General features: G+C 42.1%; 2 protein-coding genes across 8 annotated transcripts in view; both read left to right on the top strand.

Moving 5' to 3' along the window:
* Positions 1 to 12760, top strand: part of pld1b (phospholipase D1b) — a 41994-nt gene extending 29234 nt beyond the window's left edge. For both annotated transcript variants that reach the window (XM_034108988.2, XM_034108987.2), the window contains 11 exons: positions 1418 to 1546; positions 1626 to 1744; positions 2083 to 2196; positions 2629 to 2739; positions 4027 to 4115; positions 5234 to 5347; positions 5823 to 5872; positions 6287 to 6421; positions 7379 to 7532; positions 7724 to 7841; positions 8278 to 12760. In XM_034108988.2, coding sequence (XP_033964879.1) covers positions 1418 to 1546; positions 1626 to 1744; positions 2083 to 2196; positions 2629 to 2739; positions 4027 to 4115; positions 5234 to 5347; positions 5823 to 5872; positions 6287 to 6421; positions 7379 to 7532; positions 7724 to 7841; positions 8278 to 8502 — 1358 coding nt within the window. In that variant the 3' untranslated portion in view covers positions 8503 to 12760. The remainder of the gene's footprint in view (positions 1 to 1417; positions 1547 to 1625; positions 1745 to 2082; positions 2197 to 2628; positions 2740 to 4026; positions 4116 to 5233; positions 5348 to 5822; positions 5873 to 6286; positions 6422 to 7378; positions 7533 to 7723; positions 7842 to 8277) is intronic.
* Positions 12761 to 15532: 2772 nt separating this feature from the next.
* The window catches only part of tnikb (TRAF2 and NCK interacting kinase b), a 50460-nt gene continuing 42442 nt past the window's right edge, over positions 15533 to 23550 (top strand). For all 6 annotated transcript variants that reach the window (XM_071206956.1, XM_071206955.1, XM_034108408.2 and 3 more), the window contains exon 1: positions 15533 to 15991. In XM_071206956.1, coding sequence (XP_071063057.1) covers positions 15890 to 15991 — 102 coding nt within the window. In that variant the 5' untranslated portion in view covers positions 15533 to 15889. The remainder of the gene's footprint in view (positions 15992 to 23550) is intronic.

The following is a 23550-nucleotide window of genomic DNA, read 5'->3' as shown; positions in this document are numbered from 1 at the left end:
AAGATTTGGGTGTTGCACGCGGCCGCTGTGTTCAGGTTGGTCCCACAGCGTCAGCAGCCATCACGCTCTGATCCACGGCAGGACGGCCCCCCCCGCCCCGGGTCCGGCTGGTGAGTCGCCGGAGGTGGAGGCACATTTTTACCGTTGCCCCCCCAGCATGCTTTGCTGTGGTCTTGATCTGGATTGAACAACTTTTGAATCCCTCTGTGTGTGAGTTTGGTGATTTTTTTTCCCACCCAAGGTCGATTCAGAAAGTGATTCAATGTGGGCAAGAATTTTAAAGTCGATGACAAAGCCTGATAATCAAACTCAACTACATTTCGTTTTCATATCATTGTGTATTATTTAAGCGAAAAGTTTGAGTGTAAATCTGTAATTCTATTAGTTTACCAACAGAAAATTAATAGACCAACATTTGTATAATCTAGTCATTCATTTAAGAATTTTAGTTAAGCAGGATGTGAGGAGTTTCTGCTTTTTATAATTTCCATTCTAATAGAAAGTATTGCACATACCTAAAACAGATCTGTGTTTTGATGAGATTCTGCAGCTGGTCTGTGCTGCAGTAAAACATTTGTTTTAGCTGCTGTTTGTTTACTCATCTCTGCCTGTGTGATAGATGGGAAGTGTCAGAGATGAACGTGAGGCAAACAACCGTTGCTAAAAACTAAAAGAAGTCACAACTCAAGGGAAAAAACCCTTTTGTTCTGTACTTTGACTGAAGTTACTTAAATCATTTGTGTTATTGATTTAAGGTGAGTCAAATGTGTGTAATTTGTAAGAGTGTATGTCTCCGCATGTCCTCTCTTCTCTCCAGTTGCTGTTTTAACATTTGTTAATGTGCTGTCGAAACATTTTCCAAACACACACAAACGCAATACTTGTTAGTTGATCAATTAAGTGTAAATAAAGAATATGACCATCATTTTTGTCCAAGTTTAACCTCGAATGAGGATAGAAATGCACCAGAAATCCACATCATAAACGATTGATTTCATGCTTTTGTTATTAATAGTCGTTCCACACTTAAAACTCCCAAAGCATGTTGTTTACATTTGAGGCTTTATTGCGAATACATTTCCAGGGTCATTTACTGAGATTATTATAATTTTTTTGAAATATCTCTTAACTCATTCCTCCCATAGACTATTTTATACTCAAATATTGTTTTAAAATCTGTGACATTGAAATAAATTCTGATCAATATCAATTAATATCAATATTAACACTATTGACAGTAGATACTGCAATCTAAAGTGCTATATTTTAGTTATATTTTCAGTTTAGCTCTGATATTCTGCTTAGTAAGTTGCATTTAAAGCAGGAACTTTAAGAGGAACTAAAACTCTGAGTAGGCTCATTTATTTAAAGAGATTTCTGCTGAAAAATAACTGAAAATGTAATGTGTGTGTTTCAGTAATCGGCTCGCAGCGCAGTCTGCACACGGGCGTCGGGGAGTTATTCGGAAACACTCGCTTCTGGCACGGAAAAGACTACTGCAACTTCGTGTACAGGGACTGGATTCAGCTGGAAAAACCTTTCGATGGTGAGAACATCATCAACCTCACATTTCTGACATTAAAACTACAGAAATGTCCTCCTCTCATCCATTTCTGCTGTTTCAGACTTCATAGACAGACACACAACTCCCAGAATGCCTTGGCACGACATCTCCTCAGTGGTCCACGGGAAAGCAGCTCGAGACGTGGCCCGACACTTCATCCAGCGCTGGAACTTCACCAAGGTCAGAGGTCACGTTGATGTTGTCCCATCATGCTTAGGAATACATTCACAAAGAATGGTTTGCAATATGTATGTGTACTTTTTGGATTTTAATGTCCCAGTCTCTCAGTCACTTATAATTTAACTAAATGCAGTGATAAAAGCTGATCTTTTAAAATTGGACTCTATTTGCATGGCGCTTATTTGCATCAACAGATGTCAAGTTTTCTCCATTTGCCTACATATTACCTAAATTAAGTACGTACAAATAGAACAGGAGCACCTAAACTCAAGTTGTTTTGCGGTGTGTGGATGCATTTCATTTCCTGGGTTTTACTCTTTCCTCTGTTTCTCTGGCAGATTATGAAGCCGAAGTATCGCTCTCTGTCGTTCCCGTATCTGCTACCCAAATCTCATACCACCGCCGAAGAGCAGCGCTACCAAGTACCCAACTGCATCCCCTCTAAAGTGCAGGTGAGGAAGAGTTCCACCTGGAGATTTTAGCTGTTTATATCTCTTGATTAAAGTTGACTTTGACTGTTTCAGTTTTATACTACATTGTAGGGAAGCTTTGGAAGTTTATTTGGATAAAAGCATTTGCTAAATGTAGTGTAAGTTTGTTTTAGTGTGCAATTTGTCTTCACTGGTTACATGACAAAATCCTCAAAGTTGTCAGTATGCACACCAAATCCAATATGCAATAGTACAGGGTCAAACACAAACATTTTGTCGAAAAAGAAACTCGATCCAACTTTCCTCCTAGCAAAGAAAAAGTTAAACATTTTGTAAACAAAATAATGTTCACTAAAAACACAGATCCTATTACTTCTTCTTCCAATGATTAAATATTGCACATGCTCCAGAGATGGCAGAACATATGTTTTTGTATTTCCCGACTACCCTCAGATCCTACGCTCAGCCTCCGATTGGTCGGCTGGCATCAAGAACCACGAGGAGTCCATCCACAACGCATATGTGCAAGTCATCCTGAACAGCCAGCACTTCATTTACATAGAGGTACTTTCTGTTAAAATGTAAACAAAATATCTCAGCTGCTTAACTTCTGACACCAGGGGGGTATACTACGAAGCAGGATTTTCGCTTAGCCGGCTAAATTCAGGGAAAACTCCGGCTTTCCGGTCCTACGAAGCTGGTTCTCTTTTTAGCAGGCTAGATCTCCATGGTAACTTATGCTTAGCGGCTAACCTGGTCAGGACCAGGTTAGGTTGCAGGCTAAGAGCTCAACTCAGTGAAAGCACTGCCTGCTGACCAATCAGAGCTCAGTGTGCGGAGTTTAAAGCGATCAAGTCATATTACAGGAGAAAGGAAATACAGAAAAGCTGCCGTCGCAGGAAAGACGGCCGGCAAAAATAACCGACTGTGTGAACGTGAACATTAATAGAATATCACCTCCATCTTCAGAGCAATCTGACTATTATAACATTAGCGTTAAGAAAGCTTACTTAAATATCTGCCACAACATAAGTAACCGGATCAGAGTACATTAAGTACAGTCCGCGGCATATCACTTTATAATGTATCATATATGTTCTTATCTGAGTCAGCTGAGCCGTATCTGGCCGTGCAACACTCACAGTGTCACATACTGTATGCAGAAGTATTATTTTAAGCAACACATTAAGTTGACGAAACACTCGAGACAAATGTAATTAAAGTCAGATCGTGTTTTAGACGGGGCAGTGATATCATAAACCTGTTAATGTACGCATTCAAACACTTTTTCTTTTTCCAGCTGTATTCACCTTGCAGGTGCAGCTCTGTGGCTTTTATCCTGGATAAAGTGTTTAAGTCATGGATGTTTAAAGTATAACTTCTTCATATTTGACTAGTATTAAAGTTCACTTTTCATTCAGGAAGTATGACGCTGCGCTGTCAGTATGCTTCTCCATGTTTGTGAATGGTCGAATGCTCCAAATACCACCCCTTTCATGTGAACGCGCACCTAACTAGATAGGACATGGCTGGCTTGAGCGATCCACTTGATAACCAGCATCGTAGTACCGTTTAGCGACAGCGCGTTTGTTTTGGATTAGGCCAACCCGGCTAACTCAAACATATCCAGGTTAGGTTGAACCAGCTTCGTAGTACAGGCCCCTGGTCATTTTCTACATTTCAGACAAACGATGAATTTAAAATTCAGAAAAGCAATGGAAAAATGTACTTCAGTCTGTCAAACCTGATGCATTTATTTCAATTTTGCAGCATATTAATGTGTTTTGAGCACATATAGAGAGGTAAGTTCTTGTTTGTTAATAGATGTGTGGTTTTTTGCTTGTTTTTCAGAATCAGTTCTTCATCAGCTGTTCAGACAACAGATACGTGTTCAACAAGATAGGAGATGCTATTGCACAGCGCATCATCCAAGCATTCAGGTAACACACACACACACACACACACACACACACACACACACACACACACACACACACACACACACACACACACACACACACACACACATATATTACATTTAATAAACACACACTTTGTAAACTTCTGTATGTCTCCTGTAAATGATAGTCGCATGTTGTCATTGTGTATATGCACTCAGGCTTATCTTGAAAGGATTTCCAAGAAACATACACACACACACACACACGAATACGCACCAACACACACACATATTTTGCTGTGTACTTTCCAGAAAACTAATGATTGATCAACATTGATTAACTCATTTAATTTCATATGTTTGAATATTTTCTATTCAAGCATCAGTTTATTTTTGATGTCAAAGCTTATCAGAGCACACACATCCTGCACAAAACGCAGGAAAACACAAAGCTGACCTGATTTCTTCCTGAAACTTTGGTTGAATAAACAATCCAGGGCGGCTTTTATAAATGTTTTTCTCGGTGTAATCTAATTTAAAGGAAAACACTTAAAGTGTTGAAACCAACTCCCTTTTGGGGAGAATTAAATGACTTTCTGCTTTTATTCACTCCTTTCTCAGGATTTTCGTCTCTTGCGTTGTAAAACTGTTAAAGTTTACAGTATTTATTTAGTCTCATTATATTTTCATGCTCAGCTCGGATAAACTGAAGAGTCTGCCTCCTAAATCCCAAACGGCCTCATAAAATACTCATGACAGAAGGAGATTTGAGCCAGACTAATACATGACATCAGCCACAGATGATATCAGTCAGTAACAAGATGTTGCACTGTTAAAATGCCAAAAATGTTTTTGTTTAAAAGGTATTATCAACACATATTTGATACACCAAACTCCTTTTTTCAATGTTAAAATCTGTTGAGTACCCGGTTAAACTTCTTTAAGATCTAAATGAAAGGCACTGTTAATAATGACGGCTTCCAACTCAAACATTGAATCTTACATTTGTAAACATGTTACCTTCACTGACACTATACATAGTGTGTATATGTTTCCTTTGGCAGTATGTCATGATCTTGTCCTCTTGTCCCAACATGACTCAGTTACTCAGTATATTTAAAATGTCTCCCTCTCTGTGTGTGCTGTCAACTGTTTCAGGGAGGGTAAAAAGTACAGAGTGTACCTGGTGACACCTCTGCTGCCGGGCTTCGAAGGAGACATCAGCACCGGAGGAGGCAGTGCCCTCCAGGCCATCATGCACTTCAACTACAGGTGTGAACGAGTGTGTAAGACAGATAACTAACCCACCTGTTGCCTGAGTTTCTTTGATGAGGGTTAAATCCCGGTTAAAGAGATTATAGCCACACTTGGACTCTTGAACCACAGTGCTGGTGTGTGTGTGTGTGTGTGTGTGTGTGTGTGTGTGTGTGTGTGTGTGTGTGTGTGTGTGTGTGTGTGTGTGTGTGTGTGTGTGTGTGTGTGTGTGTGTGTGTGTGTGTGTGTGTGTGTGTGTGTGTGTGTGTGTGTGTGTGTGTGTGTGTGTGTGTGTGTGTGTGTGTGTGTGTGTGTGTGTGTGTGTGTGTGTGTGTGTGTGTGTGTGTGTGTGTGTGTGTGTGTGTGTGTGTGTGTGTGTGTTTCAGTGTCTGCAATCTTGGGTAAACAGAAACACACTCCCTATGCATACACAGTGACACACTCAGGTGTGTGTAGTGAGGAATGTGGATCTCATGCTCCTCTCTGTCTGCAGGACGATGAACCGAGGAGAGCACTCCATCATCTCACAGCTGCACAAAGAGAGTAAGTAACTTCCCGTTTACTCTTAGCGACTCACAGCTGATTGGTCCATGTTGTATGTACAGTGCAGCTGTTTTAAAAAAGGCAAAACATCCAGCTCCTCTTTTATTTCCATGCAATAAATAGTTATCAGTGAATAAACCGCCTAATTAAATATGATCCTCAATGTATTGGATGGAAATATTGAATATAAAATTACATTTTTCAGATTGTATTTAACTTTTTTTAGAAGTATTATTTAAGGATTTTTTTATTTAGACGTTTAAATAATGTATAATATTTTGTTTATTGATATTTTTTATTAAATGTCTAATATTTTTTGCAGCTTTGACATTATGCCCTAAATTGAGTGTTAAAATACAATATAATTTGTAAGCCAACACACTCTTTTTGAGAACTGTGTGTGTGTGTTTGCAGTGGGAGACCAGTGGATGAACTACATCTCCATCGCTGGTCTGAGGACTCACGCTGAGCTGGAGGGGAAGCTGGTCACGGAGCTCATCTACGTCCACAGCAAGATGCTCATCGCAGACGACAATACCGTCATCATCGGTATTTCACCCATACCTTCAGCTGCTTCTTACATTTCTCCATTACAAGATTAAAAGATGACAGGTGTAAGGAATATTCCCCTGACACGGCACTGTACATGTATAATAGAGGAGAGGGAAACAGGAGCTGCAGAGGGACAGATAAATGGACATCTTGTTATTTTAGAGGAGGCACAGAATGAAAATGACAAAGTAAATGTTAAAAGCAGGAAGTAGCAAAAAAGCTGGGACAGGTTTCAGTTTCCGCTGCGCCACTTGTGCTAAAAATATTCGGTAATGGAGATTGAAAGCTGCAGATAAAAGGAACCACAAGATGGTACAAAAAATAATGGTTAGGTCTTTTTGGCTTGTGACCCTTTTACTTGTTGCATGTTTTTGAATTACTTTCACTTCTCAGATGGTTTGATTAAAGATAATTTTCAAAGGCCTTGAGAGGTAAAACTAACTTAAGCTGAACCTGTTTTTTTTATCTCCTCCCACAAAGATGCCAGTACGAGGCAGGGACTAAATAAAATAAACTGTTAAAGTTATTCACACTACGACTTTAGAACATTTAATAAACCTTGAGAAGTTACAAATCTCACACATTTTATAATATTATGGGGAAATATAGTATGTGAAAATCAATAATAATTGGTCCATCTCTGGTACAAACTTCGAAACCATTAAACATAGCTATAAAATATAATGAAGAATTATTCATGTTCATGCCTTTTAATTTATAAGTGTCGACCTATTTTGGAGTAATACATTTCGATTTTAAACAATGTTTTTAATGTACAGGCACTTTTTTTCTATATTATAAGTGAAATACTTTTTTTCCCACAGAAAATAATAATGTTTACATTTCCTGTATTTTTGTATGAACTTCACCCTGTGGTCTGAGATGAGGTGCAGCAGCGCCACCTGCTGGAGGACTCTGTGATTTATCCTGTTTTCTCTCTTTGTGTTTCGGCAGGTTCTGCAAACATCAACGACAGGAGCATGCTGGGAAAGAGGGACAGCGAGGTGGCGGTGATCGTGGAGGATTCGGAGATGGTGCCGTCGGTTATGGACGGGCAGGAGTACCAGGCGGGAAAATACGCCCTGCAGCTGCGGCTCGAGTGCTTCAGGTACTGAAAACATCCTGAATCCTGCTTTTTAAATGTCTTTATTCATGTTTTCATTAATTTGCTTAATTATTATTACATTTAAATGTTTAAGTAGCAATGTTATTTCTTCATCGTGTCTGCTTGTTGCCAGATATCCAGCAGTATCTCAGCGTTTCCTTCAGGTTTTTTCTGTGCCTCTATCTCTCTGTCAGGATGATTTTGGGCGCCAACACGGACCCCTCCATCGACGTGTCGGACCCCATCAGCGAGACGTTCTTCAAAGAGGTGTGGACTGCCACCTCCGCTCGCAACGCCACCGTCTACCAGAAGGTGTGTCGGATTTGTTATCATATTTATGTTTTATATCTGTTTTTACTAAATTAAGGATTTGAATGTGAACACTTGTGCCTTAGGAACAATACTGTCTACTCTAGGGGAACAATTTGTGCTTAAAAAATATCTATTTGATTATTGTGTGTGTGTTTTTGACTCAAGGCATTATTACAACTCCCCATCACCACCTTTTTTTTTTATTTTCCATTTCCCTAATTTTACTCTATTTTGTATTTCAATGTTTTTGTTATTATTTTAAAAAAAAGTATTATTTACTAACAGCAATGTTCATCTGTTTTTCAGAACAAAATAATGTTATAATAAATGAACAAAATGTATAAGTCCAACATTGTTTAAAAAACGGATTTGTTGTCAGGAATGTATTGTCAGAATTGAATAATTTTTAAGTTTTGTTCCTTCTTCTATTCTCCAGGTTTTCCGCAGCCTACCATCCTCTGACGTGCGGAACATTCTGGATCTGGAGGGCTTCCTGGCCGTGCCCGGTCTGTGCACCGAGGACCCAGCGCGGGCTCAGGAGAAGCTGAAGAAGATCCGCGGCTTTCTGGTCCAGTTTCCTCTCGACTTCCTGTGTGAAGAGAACCTGCTTCCTCCCATCGGGTCCAAGGAGGCCATGATGCCCATGGAGGTGTGGACCTGAGGAGGAAGAACCCGAGCCTATACGGTCATGTGTTCACACTCAGCGAGAGTAAGGCCTTCAGGTGGATCAAAACACACTCTGGTGACATTTTGGAGGTCAAAGTGGCAGAAAACAGCTTTTTTATTTTGTTTAAGCCCAAAACTTATTTGTATAGCAGGCAAGAGAGATAAAAGCCTTATAAGTAGTTATTATAAGCAGATGTTTGATTTCCTTTTTTTAATTTGGGTTGTAATTGTTATTTATTATTAATGTAAGTGGTAAGATGACCAAGCAGATAATAAAGAAACTTTGGACAAGTAAATTAAACTAAAATCCTGTAATCTCGATTATAAACATCCATCACTTTTTAAAGACCGACTTCATCTCTAAATAGTGGTTTAAGATAATCTGGATAAACTGTTTTAATATTTTTTAAGTCAGCGGTGCCAATATCGTCTTTTATTTTAGTTTTAAATGCAAAATTGTACAACAAATATAACAGCAGAAACAGCAATTGAATTTGTATATTTTTCTAATTATCTTTATTTAAAGAGACTCTTGGTCCATTATTACAAAACATACAACACTCAAATACAAACTAAAAAAAGGCAGCCATACCAATGTTTCCACAGAGGTAACTGGTATTATTCCAAGGGGACCAATAATACAAATATACTCTAAGTTGTAATAAAGCAACGTTTTCCTTTTAAGATGTTCATGGTCACAGCTGCTGATCCTAAAGAAGATCTGCATGTAACACTTGAACAACAGCAAACAAATTTCTCTTTATTAAGGAAAATAATAAATCTATATTTTTTTTGTTTTTCTGTTTACCGCCAGCAATGACTTCCAAAATGGCGTTAGCTGTGGTTGTGGACAGAGCCTCAGTACCAGCAGTGCCACTGAATGCACATGAATTACATTACACTTAAAAAACAAATGCAGAGAATTTCAGAACTCATATGCATAAATAATACATTATTGTTATAAAACACACATGTACATGCAAACACTGCAAGAAGTGGACCAGAAGACTCCGCAATCCCTGGACTAAAGTTTACAGAATATAGTCGAAGAAGAAAGGTAAAAATGGATCCTCACCATCAGAATATCACTTTATCTCCTTTTTTAAACATTTCGCTCCTTCTTTCTCCAACAACACTATGCAACGTGTAGCACTGGCAAAATACACTAAAATAACTTTAACTACCTGTACCTCAGCCACCTGGCAACGCACCCCCAGCGCCGCACCTCTCCCATTGCAACTTCTCCTCCTTCTCCCCTGTGGATGCTCTCCAAGTGGCCAAACTGGTCAGCTTGGCCAAGACCTCCACCTGCTCCCTGGACCCCTTGCCCACAGCCCTGGTCAAGGACTTCCTACCCACCCTCTGTCCTTACATGGTGGTCATCATCAACGCTTCTCTGGCTCCTGGTATAGTCCCCACCAGCTTCAAAATGGCCTCAGTCACCCCCATCCTCAAAAAACCTGGCCTGGACCCCGACGACCTCCACAACCACCAGCCGATCTCCGACCTTCCCTTCCTAAGTAAAACTCTGGACAGAGTGGTCGCCGACCAACCCCATCTGTACATGTCCAACCATGAACTCTTTGAGCCCTTCCAATCTGGCTTCAGACTTCAACACAGCACTGAGACCGCCCTCATCAAGATCACCAACGATCTCCTCATTGCTGCTGACTCTGGCCGCCTCAGCATCCTAATCCTCCTGGACCTCTCTGCAGCGTTTGACACCATCTCCCACACCATCCTCCTCACCCGCCTATCTGACCTCCTAGGTGTCAATGGCACAGCCCTGTCCTGGTTCATATCCTACCTCCATAACAAGGAACAGTTTGTAACCATCAATGGCTCAAATTCACCCCCCTGCCCCAGTCAATCACGGTGTACCCCAGGGCTCTGTGCTTGGCCCCCTCCTGTTCACCATTTACATGCTCCCCCTCGGCCAGATCATCCGCCATCACGGACTCAATTTCCACTGCTGCGCTGATGATACCTAATTATATCTCAGCACTACTCCATCCTCCCAGCTCCCCCCTCAGTCTCTCGTCAACTGCCTGCACGACATAAAAACCTGGATGTCGTCCAACTATCTCAAACTCAACAGCAGGAAAACGGAGCTCATGGTTGTGGCACCCAAGTCGCTGCTCCGGAAGGTTGGTGACTTCATCCTTGAGGTTGACTGCTGCTCCATCTCCCCATCTCCTGAAGCCTGCAACCTTGACTCCACCCTTTCCTTCCACTCCCACGTCAAGTCTGTTACCAAATCGGCCTTTTTCCATCTAAGGAACATTGCCAGACTCCCACCGTCACTCTCGGAGTCGGTTGCAGAAACCCTAGTCCATGAGTTTGTCACCTCCCGCTTGGACTACTGCAATGGTGTCCTGTTTGGGGTCCCCAACAAAACCCTGGTCAGGCTCCAGTATGTTTAAAACTGTGCTGCCAGGGAGCACATCACTCCCACCCTCATCCATCTCCACTGGCTGCCGGTCAGTCCCGCATATCCTCCTCCTCACCTACAAGTCCCTCCATGCCCATGCCCCCCAGTACTTATCGGACCTCCTCCGCCCACATGCCCCACCCCGGAACCTGCGGTCTTCAGACTCTGGCCTGCTTACCACCCCCACACCAACCTGCGAACCTTCGGGGACAGAGCCTTCAGTGTGGCAGCCCCCACCCTCTGGAACGCTCTCCCTGCGGAGATCCGCAACATCCCCACGCCTTCAAAAGGGCCCTCAAGTCCCATCTGTTTGCTAAGGCCTTTGGCCCCTAATCTATTCATTGTTTTGTCTGTCTGACTGTTTGTTTGTTCCTACTCCTGTTCTTCTTTGTAAAGCGACCTTGGGTCTCATGAAAGGCGCTATATAAATCCAAGCTATTATTATTATTATTAATGAAGAAGAAGCCGGATTTCGCCATTTTGTCTCATATTTCTGAAGACTTGCTTTTAATATTTATGTCCAAAGTGCCAAAGATGAAAGACAGTTGCCTGATGTTGAAACAGAACATCCTTTATTTTACATTCCTCATACTGTGGATCTACGTTAAGCCTTAAGTGACCTGTTTTTATGCTGTTTGTAGCTTTTTATTTCACCAGTCTGTAATTTCCTGATCGGTTTACTGGAAAGAACTGTAAAGGGGAAATGTGTTTTCTCTTTTTTTGCTTTCCAATAAACTGCCAGGAAATTGCAGAAGTCTATAAAGTGCTATGGTTCCTTAACCCATATATTCATGCATAATAAGTTTACTACAATGCTGCTTCAACAGCTTTGGCCCTTTGAGTTTCTGCTGCTCCCTTGTGGCCAAAACATATCTGCTTTTGCAGGTTTTTGTGGTTATATCAAGCTAATTGAAGTTTAACTTTGATAGTTTTTTTAAAGATACAAATGATAGCCTTCCCACTGTAAACTCTATGTTGCAACTATTGATCAGATTTTTTTGAAAAAATGCTGTCTATGGATTTCTATATTTCTGAAATGTCTTGAATTCGTCAGCACGAATGTTTCTCAGTGTCTTCCTCGTGATCTGCATGATGCTGTTTTTTTATATATATTTGACCCAAAAAACAAACTGGATGATACTTGTAGTTGACAGCATGACAGCAGCTCGTTGCCATTCAACATTACAGATAAAACGCATGAACCCTGCAATGGTCGCCTTTAAAGCCATGGACATTATCGATGCTAACAGTGTGCCTGTCTTCAAGCTGTGTGTCCTCCAGATACACCTCTCTACTGTTAATATTTATGGATAATGGGACGTTAAATGTGCTTTTTAATCTTTTTCTCTACCTCCCTGTGTTTCTACCTCCTGCTGCAGTGCATGTTTTACATCTTTGTGATAAAAATCACGAACATTTTCAGTTACCCCACAATTCAGCCAAGTAAAATTGTCTTAAAAAGGCAATCCATATGGTAAAAGTTTGCGATTATGTGCAATAACAACCATCTAAAAGAAAAGGTCTAAAAACAAGCAAACACCGTATTCACAAAGGTGGGTTTAATTTGTTTTTGATTATTTATTAGTGATCAGGAGCACCTGGTGTTATTGAGGTTGAGAAACGCTCTCCTGTGTCTTCTCTGTCTGGCTTTTAATCACTGTGTCTCTATGAAATTGCACTATTTGCACAGACTGTTGTTTTCTTGTTGCGACCCCCGGAATGATCTGCAGTATCAAGTCAAGTGTTGCTTTTTGTGAAATGATGGAATAAATAAATTATGTAATAAGTCATAATAAAATATTCCTCAGTTTTTCATTCAAAATGTGTCCTTGTGGTGGTAGTTATACAAAATTGTTATAAACATGATAATCCCTGTACACAAACAACAATTCCGCTTTGTATATGATTTGTTGTCAGCACTTTTAGGGTGTTATTTATAGACCTCATATAGTGAAATGTTATGTAAACCAAATATATGAATCAGTAAATACTTTACAGGTTCATAATTTGCTCAAAAAACAAGTAGTCTGGTATAGAAAGAAGAACATAATATCATTTAAATGAATTTGTCTATGATTAAACTACCAGAAAAGAATAAGCGGTATTAAGTCAAATAAGTGATTTATATATATTGTGTTTCATATATTTTAGCATTTGTTTATTTAAGATAAAGTTTTAACATTTCGTTTATTTTAATCCAGACCATAAACAGAAAACGAAAAAATTACTGGTTCGAAACACACAAAATAATAAAAATGAATGCAGACACAAACATCAAATAAAAATCACTCAAAATTGCTATAATAATTGTATTTAATTTGTTAGGATATTTTCTGACGAATAGGCAGTGTCATTATTTTGAGGCTAAAACTACGAACCACTCTAAGCTAGAAAGAGGGGGCATTGGCTGAAGCAGAATCATAACATTGAACCATTATATAAATAATCAGGAGCTTGCATCAGACCAAGATAAAAGTCACCGTAGGATTATTTAAGAGCATGAAACATTTGTATCACTCCCCTCCTCTTCTCTGAATAGTTCTCCCTCTGCTCTTTGTCCCTGTGCTACTAAATAAAAATATGTGTCTGATGCAAATAAAAAACAACTTTATCCTTAGAAAACCTCCTTTGTCCCGACTTCCTCCCCCTGCAGGAACCTCTCATTACACCACATGATGGAGCCAAAGAAACACAATCTGAGTCCTTTTTGCAATTATCCAGTCACTTTCATCTTTAAGGTCACTAGATGTGGGACTGTTTATGTTGCTAATGTTGTTGTTGTTGTTGTTGTTGTTGTTGTAAATGTCACTTTGTTTGGTTTTCTCTTACATGACTATGCACTGCAAACATTTTTGTTTTGTAATTATTTATTTTACTTGTTCGAAATACATTTATCAATCAATTAATCAAGGTCAGTCAACCTCAAATCTTGCAATCGTACTTGCATTTGAAATATGTGAACCCACCCAAAAGCCCACTGATCTGGAGACATTAAAATGAACCACCTTACAGTGCAACACAATGCAAATCTGTGTGAAGCTTTTGATGTTGACAGAGTTAATTTTAATATGCGTGTGCTTGTGTGCCTTTGCATGACATAACTGAAGAGGGTGTGTCCTGAGAACTTATTGTCGGTAAGTACTGTAAAAGGGAACGTGACCTGGCTCGCACTCATAATATGAATTGCCGTTTACATCCTTAAACATAGTGTAGAGTTATTTGCTCGTTGAGTGGAAGGACATTTTGTTATTCCACAGTGATTCAGGTGTACAGTATGTGGAGATTTAAGAGCATGCACAGACAGAAACAGAACTTATTCTCGGAAATGTTGTGAATAACTTTGTAAACTGAGATTACAAATTAACATTTATTCATCAATTACTCACCCAGTTTACCTGGAATTTGTGACAACACTTAGTTTTCCTCGCATGCCTCCACAGTTACTGAATAATACAAAACAAAACAAATGTAAAAAAATGTTTTGCAAAATTATAGATGATCTGTAACTACACAAATGCATTTCAAGTGAATACAAAAATAGATTTTCAAGTAAATGAAAGTAATTTGTGAATATCTTTATCATTTACACAGGCACTTATTATTAAATAAATAAATGTATTAATTTTATAAATGTTTTAAAATTTACTTTTCCAGATTATACATTTACAAACTGATTGTCAATCAGTTCATACAAATAATATCGTACAATATCTCCATAAAAGAAAAAAGAGACAAGTCTGAAATCAAGTGGTTGTTTACACTGTCCCTTGACAAACAAACTAAATGTAGTATCTTGTCTCGTAAAAAAATGGCTATCCCATGTGTTCGTTTGCCCACAGACACGAATGGACCTGTGAAATCAGGACTGTGTTTTAAAGCACGCATCTGCAAATGTGTCCCTGCACGCTCTGAAACCTCAACATGCACTGATTGAAGGTGCAGTTATATCTACAGGTTAAAAGGGCAGGTGTAGTTCCTGGTGCTGAAGAGGAAAATAAGCATAAGAGGTTGGGCTTGAAATGGAAAGAGGAACCTTTTCTGTGTGACTGTTAAGGTGTGTTTTTTTTTGCTTTTTTGTTGTGCGTGACATTATAGTCATGGAGCAAAGCATCAGATTTTGCAGAACTTAAATTCCAGGTGATATATGAAAAGCCTAAAGCATATTTGAAGACTGATTGCTGTTCTAAATGTATTTCCAGGATCCCTAAATGCTCTTTAAACTGGATAAAATATTCAGTCTTCTGTTTTTCAACAAAAATGGTACAGGTAAAACGTAAACCCAAATATAAAATATGTATTCCAAAGGAAAAGTGGTACTGTATCACACTGATAGACCTGCAGACTTGGTGCTCCCTACTGACAGTTAATTCATGAGACTGTAACCTGCAGCTCTGATGGATAACCACTTAGTTTTGTCTTAAATGTGCCTCCTTCAAGGTGTGTGTGTGTATGTGTGTGTGTGTGTGTGTGTGTGTGTGTGCGTGCGTGTGTGTGTGTGTGTGTGTGAGACATTGTGGGCGTCCCTGTCTGTAGCGCAGCCTCCTTCAGGCCCCTCCCGGTAGCGCGCTGCTGTTCCGCTTCACAGGCGCACGGACGGACTGACGGTGTGTGTGCTCGCTCTCTCCGCGCCTCTGCTGCTACTGTGCTCCCTCTATCTCTGTGTGCGCGTGCGCCCCCCCCCCTCCCCAATTTCTCTCCTGTCCTGTCCACATTGGGTGTGGAGGTGGAGGTATGTAGCGCCGGGGAAGAAAAATAGTGGCGTTTTATGGCACTGTTGGTTTTCCATACCGGATTCCCCGCACCGAGCAGCATGTAGCACCTGGAGCCGCGTTTCCCCCGAAGAAAGCATCGCCTGAACGAGGATTATTCTGGGGGTGGGTTGGGGTATTTATTCCTTATTTTAGAGGAGTGTTAGTGTGTGTTTCCCCCGCCGCTCTGCACCTCCCGGTCGATGGTCGTTGAGGAAGCTTCCATCTTGAGATCTACCGAGAGCACCATGGCGAGCGACTCCCCTGCGCGGAGTCTGGACGAGATAGACCTGTCTGCACTCCGGGTAAATGTCTTCCTGTGTGAGCGTGCATGTGGCGTGTATGTGTGAGCGTGCGTGTGAGGCTTTTGAGCACCTGTCCCCCCATCCACCTCCAAGTCTTTCCTCCCTTCTCCATCATCACCCTCTCCCTTATCTACGCGTCGCCCTGCAGCGATTGAGGAAATAGCATAGATCTCGAGGCCTCACACCGACCGTCCTGTTGTTGTTTGTTGTTTTTTTCTTAACAATTGGGACGTGATGTGATGAGGCCCTGAGCTGCTGCTGCTGTGCGTGTGTGCGTGCGTGCACCAACACGCGTGCGCGTGCGTCAGACAGCATAATAGGCCGCTGTGTCTGTGGGGCAGATGTTAAGCTGCCTGCTCAGTGACAGATCACACACACACACACACACACACACACACACACACACACACACACACACACACACACACACACACACACACACACACACACGAGACAGAGGCATACAGATGCACGGACATGCACGCGATTTCTCTCCCTCTCCGTCTCACACACACACACACACACACACACACACACACACACACACACACACACACACACACACACACACACACACACACACACACACACACACACACACACACACACACACACACACACACACACACCGTGCATAATAGCGATGATAACCGCAACAGCAGCGAGTTCCGCCATTTCGTGATGTTGTGGCGACAGCAGCATCAGTGGCTGTTTGTGGCTCTGTGCAGAGTGTAGGAATGTGTGTGTGTGAGAATTTATTATTTTGATTTTTAGCTCAATATTAACCAAATACTCTCTCTGTGTGTGTGTGTGTGTGTGTGTGTGTGTGTGTGTGTGTGTGTGTGTGTGTGTGTGTGATTCTGCACAGCTCCTCTTTCTTTTCTCTGCTTATGCAACAAAGCTGTACCTGCAGAGCAACACTCAAGTCTGGACATGATCGACCGGGTGGGACTGCTTGTGTGTGTGTGTGTGTGTGTGTGTGTGTGTGTGTGTGTGTGTGTGTGTGTGTGTGGTGTGTGTGTGTGTGTGTGTGTGTGTGTGTGTTGTGTGTGTGTGTGTGTGTGTGTGTGTGTGTGTGTGTGTGTGTGTGTGTGTGTGTGTGTGTGTGTGTGTGTGTGTGTGTGTGTGTGTGTTTTACTGACACACACACACCACACACCCACACACACACACACACACACACACACACACACACACACACACACAGGAACTGATAAAGGCACCTCGACAGACAGACAGTTCTACATTCTCCTATAAAAGAGGAATCCTGCTCACTTCCCTCTGTGGCATGATGACTAGAAATTAGGTCACGGAGGACGGATCAGAGAGAGCTGGGGGAAACATTTAAGTGTGACGCAAAGCCTGTCACAATCACACACTTCCTGTTTCACGTCCCAGAATGATCTCCTCTAAAGTTCACCTTCCTTAGTTATGTACCTCCTTCAAAGAAAGTCTTCCTCATGCACAATAGGTCTGAAGTTTTATTTCTAGGCTTTACATTCTTTGCAGAGGTCATGTCTTTCTTACACTATGTCCTTTTCCATTATTTAGACAAAGGCAATTAATTCAGGATGGAAAAGTACTGCTTTTTATTATTCTCCTTATAAGTTACATCCTGGGACTTGTTTTGTAGTGTTGGCCAGGTCAGGAGGATGAGCGGTCAGGTTGTAAACACACCAAATGTTTAGAACCACTGATGTTGAAATGCACATAAATAAAACAATTTGTATCTGCCCTTACAGCCAAACTGTCTGTTAGGCTTCTCCACTGTATACAACAACTGCTGCAGAAGAATAAAGATAAACCACACGAAAGTTCCATCATTATTTTAACATTTATCCTCATTACCTCAAAAACAACACTGTACAGCGTGCAGACAATCCTTGTTTGGCTGCCTCTGAAATTATTTAGCAAGGTCTCGCAGGACGTACTATCTGCTGTGGAAGACAAAATAGAGAAAAGTATCTGCTACCAAATCCAAAGTGTTAGATGTTGTGGCAAGTGCAAAAGTGAGTCGAATCGAACCATGAAGTGGAAATGAGGCCAAAGAGGGTCGGGTTAGAATTTAGTTTTAATTTAAAGGAATAAGTCATTACAAATGTTTTGTTTTAGCAACTTACAAGTTCACAAACTATTGCCATTTTCTTTCTTTATCTTAACCTTTAGTGTCTTGGTTGCCTCACCCTCACTTCACTTTACAGACATAACATATATTTCCTTAAAGAGCCTGTGACAGCCTCCCAACAACTGTTGTGCAATGAAATATTGGGCTACTAGTCATCTCGAACCGTCAGTTTAAAAAATAAGTTGCGATACCGTTCCGATAAATATCAATAATTTCGAACATCGCGGGGAAATTCCTTCAACTAATTTTGAAGTTTTGGGGGAAGCCGGAAGTGATGTCAATGCGGGAACGCTTCACTGTGCGGCGAGAGAGCCAAACACGGACAAAGTGTGATGTCATGCGTAGAAATGGTGAATTACTGAGTTTAGGCACGTTAATAACGTTTTAATGAAGTTGACTACAGTATATTCATATTTGTCAGTGCTTTCATGTCAATTCGGCGAACATAAACATAAATGATCGTGGTGAAGATGATGATTAAATTAGGATTCAAAATCGGGAGTGAGAGCTGCTGAATTTCCTCCCGTGGAATGTGATATAAAAACAAATCGATTATTTTTGTAGTTGTAAACTCAAGTGGATTAAACTACATTTATTAGTGCTTTCATGTCAATTCGGCGAACATATGATTACATTGCATTTAACTGACGCTTTTATCCAAAGCGACTTACAATAAGTACATTCGACCAGGAAGACACAACCTTGAGGAAAACAGAATCATATAAGTACATCAGGTTTCATAGAGCCAATCAGTTCAAGTGCTACTCAACTGGCTTTAGGTAAGCCAGTCCTTTATTAGTATATAAGTGCTCTGTTAGCAGTTCTTTGTTAGTCATTCTATCGCTCGAAGTGGAGTCGAAAGAGATGAGTTTTCAGTCTGCGCCGGAAGGTGTGTAAGCTTTCTGCCGTCCTGATGTCAATGGGGAGCTCATTCCACCATTTAGGAGCCAGGATAGCAAACCCACGTGTTTTTGCTGATGGGAACTTGGGTCCCCCTCGCAGTGAGGGTGCAGCGAGTCGTTTGGCTGATGCAGAGCGAAGTGCACGCGCTGGGGTGTACGGTTTAACCATGTCCTGGATGTAGGAAGGGCCAGATCCATTCGCAGCATGGTACGCAAGTACCAGTGTCTTGAAGTGAATTCTAGCAGTTACTGGAAGCCAGTGGAGGGAGCGGAGGAGCGGAGTGGTGTGGGAACATTTGGGAAGGTTGAAGACCAGACGAGCCGCTGCATTCTGGATGAGCTGCAGAGGTCGGATGGCACATGCAGGTAGACCAGCCAGGAGGGAGTTGCAGTAGTCTAGGCGTGAGGTGACGAGAGCCTGGACCAGAACCTGCGTCGCTTTCTGGGTCAGCTGGGGACGTATCTTCCTGATGTTGAAAAGCGTGTATCTGCAGCAGCGGGTTGTAGCAGCGATATTTGCAGTGAAGGACAGGTTGTTATCCAGGATCACACCCAGATTCCTTGCAGTCTGGGAGACAACAGAGGTGCCGATGTTGATGGTCAGGTCAAGAGTGGGACAATCTTTTCCCGGAAGGAAAAGCACTTCAGTTTTGTCAAGGTTGAGCTTGAGATGATGAGCGGACATCCACTGAGAGATGTCAGCTAAACAAGCAGAGATGCGTGCGACGACCTGGGTCTCTGAGCGGGGAAAGGACAGAATTAGTTGAGTGTCGTCAGCGTAGCAGTGGTATGAAAAACCATGCGGGCTAATGACAGATCCGAGCGAGTTTGTGTACAGGGAGAAGAGGAGGGGACCAAGAACAGAGCCCTGAGGGACCCCTGTAGTTAATTGACAAGGGTCGGACTCGGACCCTCTCCAAGTTACCCTGTAGGTGCGGTCTTTGAGGTATGAGGTGAGGAGGGAAAGTGCAGAGCCTGATACTCCAAGTTCTTGGAGAGTGCGAAGGAGGATCTGATGGTTCACCGTGTCGAATGCAGCAGACAGGTCCAACAGGATGATGACAGAGGAGAGGGAGGCTGCTTTAGCAGTGTGCAGTTCCTCAGTGACAGCAATGAGGGCAGTTTCTGTGGAGTGACCTGCCTTGAAACCAGACTGGTGGGGATCCAGAAGGTTGTTCTGATGGAGATAACAGGAGAGTTGTTTAAAGACAGCGCGTTCAAGTGTTTTAGACAGGAACGGGAGGAGAGAGACAGGCCTGTAGTTTATAACATCAGACGGGTTGAGAGTGGGTTTCTTCAGGAGAGGGTTTACTCTTGCCTCCTTGAGACTGTTTGGAAAGTGACCAGAAGTTAGAGAAGTGTTGATGAAATGGGTGAGAAACGGTAGAATATCAGGAGCGATAGTCTGAAGGAGGTTTGAAGGGATAGGGTCCAGAGGACAGGTGGTAGGGCGGGCAGAGGTAATGAGGGTAAGAACCTCACTTGGCGAGAGAGGGGAAAAAGTAGTTAGTGTGCCGGTTGACCGTCGGTCAGGTGATCCAGCGGTGAGTAAAGGTGAGTCAGAAAAAGACGAGCGAATATCGTCAACCTTTTTTTCAAAGTAGTTAACAAAGTCGCTTGACAGAAGGGAGGAGGGGGGAGGGGCTTTGGGAGGGTCCAAGAGGGTGGAGAAGATGGAAAATAGTTTTTTAGGATTGGAATAGGAAGATTGGATCTTGTCTTGAAAGAAAGTGCTTTTTGCCTGAGAGATCGAAGAAGAGAAAGAGGAGAGGAGAGCCTGATAGGTTAGGAGGTCGTCGCAATGTTTGGATTTCCACCGTTTCCGCTCTGCTGCCCGAAGGACGGTTCTATTAGCACGCAGTGCGTCATTTAGCCAGGGAGCAGGAGGGGACTGACGAGCCTGCCGAGATGTGAGAGGACAGAGAGAGTCCAGAGAGGATGAGAGAGTAGAGAGGAGAGTTTCTGCAGCAGAGTTTGGAGGCAGGAGTTGGAAGGAGTCAGAGGAAGGGAGGGCTGAGAGCACCGAGAAGGCAAAGGTAGAGGGGGAGAGGGAACGGAGGTTACGGCGGACAAGTGCAGGATGCGAAGAGATTAGTTTGTTATGTTTGGAAAGGGGTAGAGAGAATGAAATGAAGAAGTGATCGGAGGTGTGGAGCGGGTTTACAGAGAGGTTAGAAGTAGCGCAGTTCCTTGAGAATATGAGATCAAGGACATTGCCAGCTTTATGAGTTGGTGGGGACGGAGACAGTGAGAAAGCAAAGGCGGTTAACAGAGATGTTAGTTCGTCTATCTTCCCCGTCTGGAGGTTGAAGTCTCCGAGAAGTACAGCGGGAGGGCCGATTTCAGGGATGTGTGAGAGGAGATTATCTAATTCCTCCAGGAAGTCCCCCAAGGCGCCTGGTGGACGTTAGAGAACAACAATGGTTAATTGTATAGGATGGGTCACTGTGACGGCATGGAATTCAAAGGTGGAAGGAGTGAAGTTAGGTAGCTTGAAGAGGGAAAAGCTCCATGTGGGAGAGAGCAGGAGACCAGTGCCACCTCCTCTGCCAGTGGGTCTGGGTGTATGGGAGAAGGAGTATGCTGTGGAGAGAGCTGCTGGGGTGGATGTGTTGAATGGAGTAATCCAGGTCTCAGTGAGAGCAAGGAAATCCAGGGACTGCAGGGAGGCGAAGCCAGAGATGAAGTCAGCCTTAGGAACAGCTGACTGGCAGTTCCACAGGCCGCCTGAAACTAGATGCTGGATCTCAGAGGAGCACGTGGGATAGACGAGAGCGGGCCGGTTATAGTGATTAGGAGATACACGAGGCCAGTGATAATTGCGAGAAGACACATGAACAGGAATGATACATTAAATGATCGTGAGGATGATGATTTAAAAATCGTTTGTTTGAGCCGGTCTGCATTTCCTGATGAGAAAACAAACCGATGCTTTTTGTAGTTGTACACCAACATGGATTAAACGTGTGTTTTTTTTACCACAATGTTGGGGAAATTAATGGATAAAATGCACGGATTATTATTATTATTATTATTATTCCCACTCCGATCGTTTCCCCGCAGCGAGGCCCCCCCGTTGACAGTTTACGTGGGCTGTGCTGGGTGCAGTGGCGGACTGGCCGGTACCGAAGTGGGCCGGTCGGATAAATCACTAGCACATCCCCCACTCCCCCTGTTGACAATTTACTAGCGGTACCGAAGTGGGCCGGTCGAGAGTCCCGGGATGATTTTTAGTCCCAGTCCACCACTGGCTACATGACTGTATTATCGCCCATATTAACGCACCTAATTCCTAAACTTCTAACAGATACAACATAAACCGATCCTTCAGCCTCATATGAGCTCTCAGACACGTTCAAAATTAAACTGTCATCGCTGTCTGAGCTTGCTACTGTGTGCGCCATCGTGCGTTTACATGCAGATGCTGGGATCCTGAACGGTGCAGCTGGAGCACTGTGCCCGCAATGACGTCACACATAGTTTGGCGGGATTTGAAGAATCCCCGAGAAGATCCAGAAAATGGTCAACATTGAAGTGCAGATTAATGGTTATTAAAGTACAAATATCCAAAATCTACGGAGCCCCCTAGGGGACATGGAGAAGAAAAATAATAATAATTTGAACAAAAAAATAAATAAATGTTTTGCGAGATATCGCAAAACATAAATATAAAGATATAACATCAGTGCTTGGCAATAGGCACGGGTTTCACACATAGACTGTATATATAAAGGGTTTCACATAAGTGAAGACACCTCAAGAGAACACTCAGAGCGAGGGGACATGCACGTCCCTCTGAGCTGAGTTATTGACAGATTCGAATTTCGCGGATCAATAACTCATGAACATAACGTTGTAAAAATACAAACAACATGACTTTACAATCATAGCAAGGTAGACAACGAGCTACAGAGTCGTTTTTATCAGAACAGTTCGATACGCGCCGTCATCCGAGCTAAACATCAAGAATTGATCACAATCTGCAGCTGGAGGAGGGAGAGGAGGAGTGCTTAGGGACCGTCTACAAACTGCAAAGGGGTTTTGCGAGATCTCGCAAAACATTATTATTATTTTTTTTTTCAAATAATTTATTTTTTCTTCTCCATGTCCCCTAGGGGGCTCCGTAAAAATCAGTTCAATAACGATTTTCAAGGGGACAATATTTACTCAAATTGATGGGTTTGGATGATGGGGAAACTCGTTTCACAGGCAAGTATTTAAAAAACATTGGATGCTTTGGATTTTGCTGGATCTGTGTTGTCTGGGGAAGTGAACTATTAAATGTATTCTAATGACAATCATTCTGATCATGTACAACTTGTGAAACGTATTTAATGACTGCACTCATTATATTCATGATACTGGGTGAAATGTAAACTTGTGCACCTGTGTGCTAAATGCCAATGTGAAATTTATTAGCATGTTAAGCTGCTGGCAACTTGCAGGTGTTTAAATAAGACTCAGATCCTGATATCTTTACTTTCTTCTTCTGTGGTGTTTTTATTATTTGTGTGGTCCGACAGTTAGTAAGG

Source organism: Pseudochaenichthys georgianus, chromosome 20, assembly GCF_902827115.2.
Source record: "Pseudochaenichthys georgianus chromosome 20, fPseGeo1.2, whole genome shotgun sequence".
Classification (NCBI taxonomy): domain Eukaryota; kingdom Metazoa; phylum Chordata; class Actinopteri; order Perciformes; family Channichthyidae; genus Pseudochaenichthys; species Pseudochaenichthys georgianus.
This window is presented reverse-complemented; position numbering and strand designations above follow the sequence as displayed.